This window comes from Buteo buteo, chromosome 18 (assembly GCF_964188355.1).
Source record: "Buteo buteo chromosome 18, bButBut1.hap1.1, whole genome shotgun sequence".
In the NCBI taxonomy this organism is placed as follows: Eukaryota; Metazoa; Chordata; class Aves; order Accipitriformes; family Accipitridae; genus Buteo; species Buteo buteo.
Genome location: NC_134188.1, coordinates 24,222,656 through 24,235,138, shown reverse-complemented (window position 1 = coordinate 24,235,138; position 12,483 = coordinate 24,222,656). Strand labels below are relative to the sequence as shown.

General features: G+C 38.4%; 1 protein-coding gene across 1 annotated transcript; it reads right to left on the bottom strand.

Annotated features, from left to right (window-relative positions):
- Positions 1-8,435: 8,435 nt before the first annotated feature.
- On the bottom strand, positions 8,436-9,383 carry LOC142041611 (taste receptor type 2 member 40-like). Its single transcript, XM_075050605.1, has one exon. The coding sequence runs from the start codon at positions 9,381-9,383 to the stop codon at positions 8,436-8,438; it is 948 nt and encodes a 315-aa protein (XP_074906706.1).
- Positions 9,384-12,483: the final 3,100 nt, after the last annotated feature.

Genomic DNA, 12,483 nt, shown 5'->3' with positions numbered 1-12,483 from the left:
TGATTGAAGGGAAGCCTCAACAAATTTTCACATTTTTATTTTAAAATTTGAATTTTCTTCTGCATGTTTTCATCAAAAAGTTGGCATATGAAAATATACAGCATATCCAGGCTGAGATATATAGCTGAAGAGTACAGGGTTTATTTATCTGTTGTTTTTTTTTAAGCCGCCTGACATATGTGGAAAGTACTCAAAAGAAGTTTCTCTCTCAAGGCTCTTTGGGGACTTTGTTGAAAGGCAAGAAAATCAATTGTTTATATAGCAACATCACTCCATTCCAGGCATGGGCTGAAGCACACACTTATTTAATAATAAATCTGCTTCTGTGAAATGTAGGTGAACAAAATAAAAATAAGCAATAAAATATTCTGCATCTATAGAGCAAATTCTATGCACTGCTTTCAAACAACTTAGAGCGGTGGATAAAAAGCTTTTTATTACTGCAGGACAAGGAAGGACAGAGGTGGTTAATGAATTATCAGAAGCCCCACAGATAAAAGATCTAAACTGAGATGAACCTAAGGTATGAGTCCCTCTTGCCCTATTACAATGCTTTTTCACAGAACCTACTAAAACTTGTGAGGATCAGAGCTAGTGTAATTCCTTTTAAATTCAGTCTGGACAGAAGTTATTCCAGAGCAACGTTTGTTGAATAATGTATTTGGATGAAGACTGATCAACCAGCTCTATGAATGTACAATGTTTGAAACTGCATCTGAATATACATTGTAAGAAGCTCAAGTACTAAAAGCAGTTCATGGGCTGTTCACAGCAAGCAATCAGTTCTCAAGCCACATGACAGCAAGTTATATGATCACAACAACATCAGTTCAATGCAAAAAGTAATTTTCTAAAGAAATCATGAAAGTTGGTTTATAGATAACTCTACTGCTTAGGCTGTCAACTTTTAAATAATGAGCTATAATACCAAAAAAACCCAAAGCCCTGGTGGGAAAAAGTGCCTTGAGTGAGCTATATGACTCCTGATATGGAATTTAACAATTTAACTCTTGAAACTCAAGAGCTTTCAGCCTGCTCAGCTTAAAGAGCTTGAAGTATACAGTGGACTTCATAGCCAAACTACAATATAGAATTATATTTAGTTAATGCCTCAGAAATAAGTGAGGGAAAATATGCTGCATATTCATCAATTTTAAATTATTTGTACTTTGTGTCACTAACGTTGTCCTCAAAGTATGAGCGTATAAGAGCAAGGTCAGCACCAGAGGCTTTCCTACTATTTGTGTTCGCACTAATTTATATCACATTCTTCTTAGAATTCAGCCCTCAAAATGCGGAAGGCGCTGGACAAAAATTTCCTGCACTGTGGTGACTTAAAGGAAGATATGCAACACTCTGAATCAATGATTCGTTTTAGATTTGTTGTAAGCTGAGTATAGAGTATTCAAACAAGAAGCATTGATCCCTAAAGGCAATGCAGGTAATCTTGGTGATTTAGCTGCCACAGTTGAATAACAGCAGTGTGATCTCAAACAGAAAAGTAGGAACGTACAAGGAGAGGGAAAAAGTGAGAAATCGGATGACATTTACATGCACATGTGTCCTGGAATTGCTGGGATCGAAGGCTTTCTCTGTCCTCCTTCTGGTAAGTTTGAGGACAGAGATAATTAGGTTACATCAAAATGGAATGATGAAAGGGAAGAACATCCCAATGGTGTTCAGCAGACTGATATGGAGAGCTGAGAAACCTCAGCATCTGCCACTCTGAAGTCTGTGAGATGATTCATTACTGAAGCACAAAAGTAAAAGCTAAAATAAGCCAAACTATAGTGACAAGAAATGACAGAAGAGACCAGCAATGCTCCCAGGGGTAATGTGAGAATCATCCAAGGGTTCTCAGTTTTGCTCAGAACGGTAGTTTGGAGCTAAAGATGTTCACACTGATGAAGATGTTCAAACAGAAGGTGAACCAAAGACTGTTAAATATCTTGTCCCTTAACCTGGTAATGCATGCAGGCTTTTTTCCTACAGTCAGCAAGAAAAGCAAGGTATTTCTGAAAACTTCCACAGGGCCAGCCTCAGATTTTAACCTTTTCCCACTGACTCTGGAAAGCAAACCAAGTCACCTCCATGCCAATGAGATGCAGTAGGCCAGGAGAAGGAGAAGTTTGGGTCAACCCACCACAGACATCTGCTGAAACTTCTTCTTCCCAGTCCCTTGGCCTACTGCCTACATACATTAACTTTTATACAGGTGTTCAACCAACTGCAAACCCATTACGATGTCTGAGTTTTCATTCACTTTCAAAATGCTGAACTCTCTTTTGAGAGAAAGTGCTTTGGAGCTGACCTTTGGAATAATCGCTGTAGACTGGCTGTAGTAAGTGCCAGGAGGCAGGGGACCTAAGAGCTTAGCTCTTCACAGCTTCAGGGAATTTGAGCCAAGAGATATTATATCTCAGCATAATTTCTTGCAGGGGATACTCTTGGGAAAATTTCTCTTTATTCCTCTTGCTTAAGCAGAGCCACGGCACAAGAAAAATGCACAAGCTCATGCAGTTGTACAAAAAGAATGAAAAAAGAGACTGGCTGCAGCTGTGGTCCAAACATGACTTCAGAATGACAAAGGAAGCTTTTAGATTACACCTTTTCTCCATTCTTACTGAATTTAGCTGAGAGATAGGTACCTAATTATTCAGCAGGGACAGGTATGTTGCTCTACATGTCCAATAGCACTACTTCAGATTCCTAGAGGAAGACCTGGGTATCTCAAGCAGGAGAAACATGATTTCTTTCTCCATTGACACTCATATTATACCTATATGGCATGTTAGAGGACTGAACCTCTGTTGGTGGAACACATGTATAAAAGTTCATAATGTATTTCTTACAATTTACCAAATGTTGTCAACAAATACCTATTCACAATTCGTGTTACATATCTTTCTTGGGGAGATCCAGAAGCTCCTCAGAAAAAAAGTTGATTTCCTTCTGTTCTGATGGTGAGTGTTAATTATAATAGATAGACTTCTGTTGTCTTCTTTAAGAGACTGAGCAAGTCTATAAATACCTACTTTTTTTCTGATGTTTCTCAGGATGCGTTTCAAATAATTTTAGTCTTAGACCTACATCTTATACAAACAGTGTTTGAATAATCTTCCACATTGCTGTTTGCATACGTGCAGCTACATTTTATTTCTTCTTTTTATTTCTTATCTTAATCCTAGGCAATGAAAATATTTGGATGGTCATCTCTACTCTGGAAGGGAAACAAACAGTGTAAACAGAAATGCACAAGAATGTTTGAGGGACTAACGGGTGAGGATTAAAACTGAAGAGAGGAAGGAGAAAGAAAAAAAATTTAAAACAATCTTAAAGGAGACAGGGAAAAATGAGAAAGAAAATAGAAAGACAACAGTCTGTAAAAGAAAAATGGATTGTCATGTGGGGTATAAGAAGCAAGTGACAGGGACAGGACAACAAAGCAGAACTGACTGAAGTGGGATTTGAAAGGGAAACTTCAAATATCTCAAGGTCTCAGCATGTGGGGCTGCTTTTTTTTTTTTAAACACCTTCACAAGGAAAGGGAGGAATTTTGTTGGCAATGTTGTCACAAAAGAAAAAGTATAAGCTGCCAAAACCAATAAGCTGTCTTGTAAAGTGTGCTTATTAGAATAAAGCAAATATGGGAATGAACCCAGCCTGATTTCATTAGTATGCATTTGCAATAACAGCAACAACAGCAGCAAAACCAGCCAAGATTTTTAGAGGGAGTGGTAAGAAAGAGGAGTGATAAATGCAGAATTAAAGATTATTTTTTTTCTAGAAAGGAAAAAAGACAAACTCCAAAAGAGAGGGAAAAAATAAAAGAAGATGTAAAGCTAGGAAAAATGAAATGCAAATATGACACTGCGGGGAAGGGAGGGAGGGGGTGGGAGAGGATAAAAAATCTAGTCTAATCACCTACCAATCAATTTTTTAATTTGTGAATTTGCTCATCCATCTTAATCTCATCACAATATCACATCTGAGTGCCTAAAGGCCAGAAAGGGTTTAATTTCACCCCTCCTCCCCAACAGAGGGATGATGATAGCAAGTCATTATTCCTGTTTAGCAGTTTGCCTCTGCTTTTCCTGTGCTAGCAAATAAACTGATCTGCAGTGGAGCATTTGGTGCATGGATCCCAGTTCAGCAGTATCTGCTTTTGGAAGGGTGCACCATTGCCCTGAGTTGTTTACCTGCACAGTGAAAAGATACCAGCCAAAGTAGATGGCATGGATCTGTGTGACTTCGCCTCACTTCTCTCCCTTCTCAAATGCCCACATAAATCACATTGTAGCCATCATCCATACCACTGCTCTGTTTTCTGATGATAAAATGTTGTCCCAGTCCTTTCACACACAAATAGGCTGAATACTAGAGAAGGGATGTGGCCTCTCAGAGTGGAGACGAGCAAAGTTCTAGGAAGGAGACAAATCAGGAGCTCTGGTTTTAAGAGTGTCCATGCTCTTTTCCATCATAACTTGCCCAGTAATTGATATTTGTTATGATTATTTTGGCCAATGTAAAGTTCTTCTGAGTCATTCCAAAAGCATAAGCATAGGGAAGGAGAAATGGCAGTTTGAAAATAATGAAGCATTCAGGTAAAAAGTGATATTAACATGCAGTTAATTTATTTTTTTAATGTTCATGGATAGTCAAGACCAGTTGCACATTCATTCAGAAACCAAACTTTGTGGGGGGTTTTTTGGTTTGTTTGGGGTTTTTTGTGTTTTTTTTTTTTTTTGTAACCCTTAAGACTCATGTTTCTATGAAGGGTTTTTCTGAAAGATTCATGAACAGCGTTATTTATACACCTAAGTAAGCTCCAATGACCTCCCATACAGATGTCCTCAAACGAGAAACAAACAGGATAAGAAATATTGAGGGGAAGAGGGATTAGCTTTGAGAAGTATTTCATAACATTGAAGAAACTGTCCTTGTGATATTAATGAAATGAAGGCTGAGCATTACGGTAGGGAAGACAATAAATAAATAGAGATAAGAGTAATCCCAGGTTATAATCCTATTATAAACTCTTCCAGAAGGTAGAACTTTTCCCCAGACCTTGCAGGAAGGTGGGAAGTCATATTTCAAGAAAAGATAGGTACAATGTGGCATCTTCATTGACACTTATTTTACTTTTGAGATTAACCAAAATTAATCAGAATAAATTAGCATCACGGTGCTGTCAGATGCAAAGAAGGTCAAAGGCTTCATAATCACTGTTAGAAAACTGGCAACAGAGGAAATCAGAGCTTTAGTGGCATTTCTAAGAACATCTGTTCTGGGATCCCTGGAGCTGGCTGTGCTGCCTTGTGTACCTCTGCAGAGAGGCAATTAGCACCATGGAGGACACCAAGATATCAAAAAGAAAAAGGAAGACTCCATAGTTAGCAGAAAAGAGATATTAATATTAGAGATATCAAAGTTCATATCCACCACCCAGCTGCTGATTTGGTCAGGTACAGCCTGTGATTAATCCATGAAAAAAACCCAAAGACATGACAAAGCAGATCAGCAGTTGAAACCCAGAATGTCTGTGGTAGCTCTCCTTTCTGATTCACATGCTGAATGACTGGTAGGGATAAATTTGCCAGCTTCATGAAGATGCTACTGAGATTGGAATCAGAAGTCCCTTAAATTCTGCACAACAAAATAATGCTTTTCCTAGAAAGAGAACTGTGATGAATTCTGACCTAGAAAAGCAAGCACCATGGCACTAAAAAAAAAATAAAAAGTTGGACGCAAAAAGGTTTGGTTTTCATGTAGTCAGTGTGAACAACTGCACTAATCACCTTTTTCATCATCCTTACAATGATCTTGGTGCTGCCATAGATACTGGCCTTATACAAACTGCAGACAGTATTTTCCCATTCATGTAGTCTACATTTTGTGTAGCTTGCAAAGTTCCAAGAGAAATGTGCTGGTGAGCTGAGTCTTATTTTCAAACACCATATAAACACTTCTTAGACAATGAAATCTCAACAAAGTTCTTTCTATGGTTTGGTTTTTTTTTTTGTGCAAAACCAGTAATTGCCAAAACATTAAGTAGATTTGTTTATCTGCTTTCTGGGATAAACTAGATATAGAAACAAGCCTGCTATAATTTGGTGCATGATATTTTGTTGTAAAATAATAATCAGAAGGCTTTTTTAAAATGTACCAGAAAAAGAAGGCTAGATCCGCAGAGAATAAAGATAATGATTTTAGGAAGGGAAAGGTTGAAATCCAAAGAGCAGGGCAAGATCAGAAAATAAATGGGAAACTGTATCTACTGTGGAAGAAGATGTGAAAATAAATTGAAGCTTGGGGGAAGAATGGAAAGGAAAAGGACAAAGCTAATAATTTATTTACCAATTCAGACATTGAAAATTCTAATTTATGTACCCATCTATCTCACTGTATGCTGTGTGTAACAAAACTTTCATCAATACAATATAAAGACATCAAGTGCTTGAGCTTTATCCTCCTCTCCCCTGGAAGCACTGAAGGATATTTTATTAATCATTGTTCCTGCTTCAGATCTCCCCCTCCTGAAGGTGAGGAGGCAGTGAAAAAGCTGAGCAGGGGTCATTATTTTCATACTTGGCTCTGATCTCTTTCCTTCAGACTGCCACCAGAAACAGGTTTGGAAACACCCAAGAAGAAATGAGCTCATTGAGGAAATGAATTTTACCAGAGCTTCCTGAACAGGTTAAAAAAAACCAAACACCAATACCAACACCCTCTGCCCCCCCCAAAAAACCCCAAAAACAAAACCCAAAAAACCCCCAAAACCAACCACTACTAAAGAACCCCTCATTTCTTTCAGGAGGCTTTCTTTTCATGTTGTTGCCAGCTGGAAAAAGGACCAAAAGAGCTACCGCTGTGTGACTCTTCCAGCCTTCGTCCAGGTTGGCAGGGCGCGCAGCTGCGGAGCAGGCTGGTGCTGCGGCAGTTCCCATCTGCTTCCCTGCGGAACTACGCAGGCAGGGCTCTCGAGGGACTTTGGGGTCTCTCTCGATGCAGCATGCACAGCACTGGGCGTTATGGTAGTCTTAGTTTTACAGTACGTTGTACTGCACCTCCAGATTCTGTGTTTATGGGTTTAATCATCCTCCTCTCCTTCTATGCAGTCTGAGCCCACTGTTTGCACATGTTAATAAACGTATCACTTCATATTACACTGTGCATTCATTTATGCCTCCTATGAACGTATGTTTCATTGTAAAAAGTATTTTAAGATATCAGTTAAAAACATCATATTCACCCTTTACCTAATATTGTTAAATAGTAATTTCAAAGCATTTTATAAAGGTATTACTCCAAAGTTTCAAACACTGAAGCTGATACACTCCAAGACTAAGTGAATCACCCTGCTCATTAGTTTTATAGATGGGACTGAAACCCTCACCATAGTGATTTGTGATCCAGCATTATCTAAATTCCTGCAGAGAGGATATACAGCATGAAAATACTTCAGCTGAGCTGAGAACTTCAGAGTAGAATCATCTAACACTTTATTTAATAAAAGACGACAGGATTCGTTGAACATATTTCATCAACCTCATGTGAAACTTCACAGTAACGTAAAACAGTAAAAAAAGAACAGCCTTAGAAACAACTCACAACTACTGAAAGCCACAGCATATCATGGAAAAGGCAAATTTGTGATCAGAACGGTCCACTCAACAAGAAGGAGATTTTCTGTAGTGGACAGGTAGATCTATGTACCTATATCTGTTTACATTGTAATCACCACCTAGTAATCCACTTTCAAGAAAACCAAATAAATTACCATGAAATATGTTTTGAACAAAAGGATCCATTTTAAAGTGGTATTTAACCACTAAGTTGCTATATACATACTGGAATCCTAACACAAATGAACCTGATTCAGAATGTAATCTGATTACATTAATTGGCTGTATGTTTCCAAATCTTAATTCTCCCTCAGGTTATCTTTTAGCTATTTTTTCATGTCTAGAAGCATATTCTGTTTGTATGTCACACCAGCTATGGCTTGTACAACGTATGTTTAATCCAATTTTAAGCTTCTCAGGTGAAAGATCCTTCAGCAGAGAACTGGTGTTTGTGAGCTCTGTAAATTTTGTCTCTGTTTTAGTAGCATTTTCTTCAATTCAAAAATATCATAAACCTGTCAATCTTAAACTGAAAATCTGAAATCACAACGCATCCTGTACTTGATTTATTATTAAGTGCAATGTTTCCTTTCAGTGCCTTCTTATTCTCACTCTTTATTAAATAAGATTGACAGAGCAAGAGTGGTGTAGAAAAAAAGGCAAAAATGCATATTGTTTCAGATATTCTGAGAAGATCTGATCACTGAAATGTCCAAAAGATGAAAGTTACTGACTAAAAAAAGATGGTGAAACAATTCATGCATAAAAGACTTGATTCCAGATCTGTTACTGGAGAGTGTTTCTCTCAAGCTATAACATGAGGCTTAGAGTCATATTTTCCAAATGGCACTTAAAATGCTGGCAAAGGATCTTAAATGCCAATTTGAGTTTTGAATTTACTATAATCAGGATAATAGAGTGTATGGAGGGGTATGCCCCAGCTACAACTAAGGATACTGCAACTTTCACAACATCTTTACTCTGAGAAGTCGACAGTATCAACAGAATTTGAGCTATGAAACTGGAAAGATATAGGATCAAGAAAGAAATAATGGATTTAATGACAGTTAGGTGAACATCTATCAAAGGATCCCTGAAAGTATCTACATAAGATTGCATCTTCTTTCTGTGTTTCCGTAGAGAAGTAATCAATAGAGCGGAGGTTACCACAGATAGTACCAGAGGAAAAAAACAACCTGCAAAGTAAAGAAGCAGCAGGTAGAGATAGGAACGATCCCAGTCAGTGGTATGTGCTGTGCTGTTTTCTATGCAGTTCCCCGTTGAGCTGCAGAGGTAAGTGCTGGGTGTAATCCATAGCAAAGGAAGAGAAGTCACGGAAGAGATCACCAGCGATCCTAGAAGAAGCCATGGGACCATCCCAGCTATTCTGAGCTTAATTTGCAGCAACAGCCATTGGGTGACATTGATTATTTTTACACAGTAGAGTACATAGAGCCAGGTACTGAACCACAGACTAGCATGGTTTACAAACATCCATACAGCTCCAAAAGCTTTGTACACAGACGCCAACTTAAACGCGTCTGCAAAGTAGAGACTATGAATGTGCATCAGTATGGTCACCTGTAAGATAAGTCTTGATGTGCTCAGAAAGATCAGGATCTTATCAGCGGAAGAAATTTTTTTGCTTTTGATCCAGTTAATGATATTAACAGCTGTAATAAATCCATTTCCAATAAATCCAGCAACAACTTCAATAGCTACAATACTTATTGAAATGATAAGAACCGGTGGCAACATCTTGCTGCTTCGGTCACCTCTGCCTGATTAGCTTGTGGAGCTGTGCAAGAAGTTGAGAAGACCTGATGGTATCTGACTAGCCCCAGCTCCAGCCTGTTGACCTTATATCTAGGAGCAAAAAGACATCTGGAAATGATAGTGGAAAATGATTGTTGATGTTCTTCCTGAACATGCAAATCAGAGAAGGATTTAATAATTAATCTTAACCTTTTACATGCATAAGATTTGCCTACACTTTTCCTTAGGGATGTGACATAGCCAGCTCTATTAACCTCCCCATCTTTTGTCCAATTGTTTATATTCCTACCTAGAATGACAGACAGCTCTGTGGCTCTGTGGTTACAACTGTACCTGACAAAGTGGAAGGGGATGCATAATGCAACCCAACACAGGCAGCAGCGTATGTCAGGAGACAACAAGAGGTCTTATGCTGTAGCTAGTATCTCTCATACTGCTTTGAAGGTCTATCAATTATAACTAGACCAATTAGTTGCAACCATTTTAACATAAAGAAAATTCTACAGCCTCCAGCCCTATTCTAAGGAAGCACTCCAGACAACAAAGCTGTACGTACTCAGGCGTTATTGCTCCATACAGCTGACCACTTCTTATATGTTAGATCTTGTGTTGGTCCCATATATGGGATCAAAAGATGACAGTGAGCAGTTATATGATGAGCAGTGGGGACAGGCTAGTGAAGCAGAAAAGTCCATCTAGCAGTCCCCTGTTAAAAGCCCCACTTTCTCCTTTCACTGTCCTGGCCTTTATCCCACCAGTATGCTACAGAGAAGTTTCTCTGTCTAGATGGCAGATCTAGACCTGTTCTGCTTTATAGAGTGAAAATCTGTTATCCATCTGCATCCATAGCTTTGGCTAGATGCTCCTTAGGGAATGAGCATAGCAGTCCAGAACAGTGGGTGGGGCCCATTAATCTGCATCCTGCATTAGTGATTATTTATAAAGAAATATGTCTGGATTTCCAAAACAACATGTCCTCACCTTCTCAACCCCAGGACCATTAATCCAATCTGTGAATACAGTATTGCACATTAATATTGTCAATATATTCTTTCTTGAATTAAAGAAATATGAAATAAAAAGTGAAAACTGACAACAGAGTAAGAAGCAGCTGAGATCATTTGGCCACTGGAAGAAGTCTAGAAGTTCTTTAGCAGTAAAATATTTATTGGCTTTTGGGAAATTTGACATATAATTCTGGAGTGCATTTCTCAACAGAGTAAAAAGTAAAAGGTAGAACAAGCTTCTAACCTGGATGTGATAAAAACTGCCAATTGGATTTACTGGTTACCATTACATCCAAGCTTCAAGTTTTTGTTGAATTGTTCAGAAGAGAAACAGCTGGCTTAAATTGGTATAAGTTGTCGTGGTTTAACCCCAGCCAGCAACTAAGCACCACGCAGCCACTCACTCACTCCCCCCCCATCCAGTGGGATGGGGGAGAAAATCGGGAAAAGAAGTAAAACTCCTGGGTTGAGATAAGAACGGTTTAATAGAACAGAAAAGAAGAAATTGATAATGATAATACTAATAAAATGACAACAGTAGTAATAAAAGGATTGAAATGTACAAATGATGCGCAGGGCAATTGCTCACCACCCGCCGACCAACACCCAGCCAGTCCCCGAGTGGCGATTCCCTGCCCCCCCCTTCCCAGTTCCTAAACTAGATGGGACGTCACATGTATGGAATACACCGTTGGCCAGTTTGGGTCAGGTGCCCTGGCTGGGCATGAGAAGCTGAAAAATCCTTGGCTATAGTCTAAACTACTGAGCAACAACTGAAAACATCAGTGTTAGCAGCATTCTTCACATACTGAACTCAAAACATAGCACTGCACCAGCTACTAGGAAGACAGTTAACTCTATCCCAGCTGAAACCAGGACAAAGTACATTTCTTCATTAACTTATTGAAATGAAAATGTGGATTTAAAATCCCCATAGCTTTTGTTTCTGTCAGTACTTTAGTAATATTAAACATACATTTCAGTTTACATCCTAGTAATCTCAAAGACTAGGAGCTTTTTTTTAAAAAAAGTGAGCATACTTTCTTCATTGCAATAATGCAAATTAAAAAAAAAATAGAAATTGAGGCACATTTACAAAATATTGTATATCAGTTTCAGATTTTAAAAAGCCCAAGGGAAAAAAGCAAACAAATAAACAAATCTAAACTAAGAATACATTGGCATGTTTACTTTTTCTATTATGTTCTTCACTGAAATTATTCAAAGTAGTAGAAATGTCACGTCTTACTAAGGAAAAATATAGTAAAGAAAGCGTAACTCAATGCCTACCATGTATTTTAAAGTTATATGCATAAAGTTTCCTGCACACAGAAGATGTATTACATAATTACAGTAGTCAGTTACCTCAAAAATACAGTAATTAAGTTACTCAAGGGAACATGACAATAACACTTTATTTTTATGCACTTATAAAAAACAGCACTGCAATTATAAAGTAGAAGAAACTAGAATGGAAGATACAATCTAGACTAATGCATGACTAAAATGAATGCTCAGCTGTTCCAACAGTTACAAAATTCTATTCTATCTTCATATACACTATGAAAATTGAGAATTTTAAAGTAAACCATAGCTAATCTTTACATAGCCATTTCATTTTCCTCTAAGCAAGGACAAAAATGGGAATAACTACTTGAGACACCAAGGAACATGCCTTCCTTGAGGATGCCCACCAACTCCTCGAGAAAAAAGCCATCACACAACCTATGCTCCCTGGTAGTATTTAAGTCTTCATGATTCAGGTAAAGGAAACAGCTTGTCCCTCAATGCTCTGTAAGTGACATGTCTAACGTGTTCTGCTCCCAGGAATGGCTTCTAAATAAATATTTTCTCTTGCTTTGTCTCCCAGTAGCTCAAGAGCTTCCTGATACTGGTGCTAATGCCTTCAGGGGTTGTCCTGGGGATAATGACTCCACTCATGGATGCTGGTGACACATACGCACCAAGAGACGAAAGACCAGTTTATGGGTAACAGCAGCCAGGACTTAACCATACCTGATGCTGGCTCCGGACAGTGATTGGGTTGTCCACTGGAGATCACCATAGTCTCATCT

Coding starts and splice junctions, on each gene's coding strand:
- LOC142041611 (XM_075050605.1), bottom strand. CDS start 9,383: ATGTTGCCACCGGTTCTTATCATTTCAATAAGTATTGTAGCTATTGAA.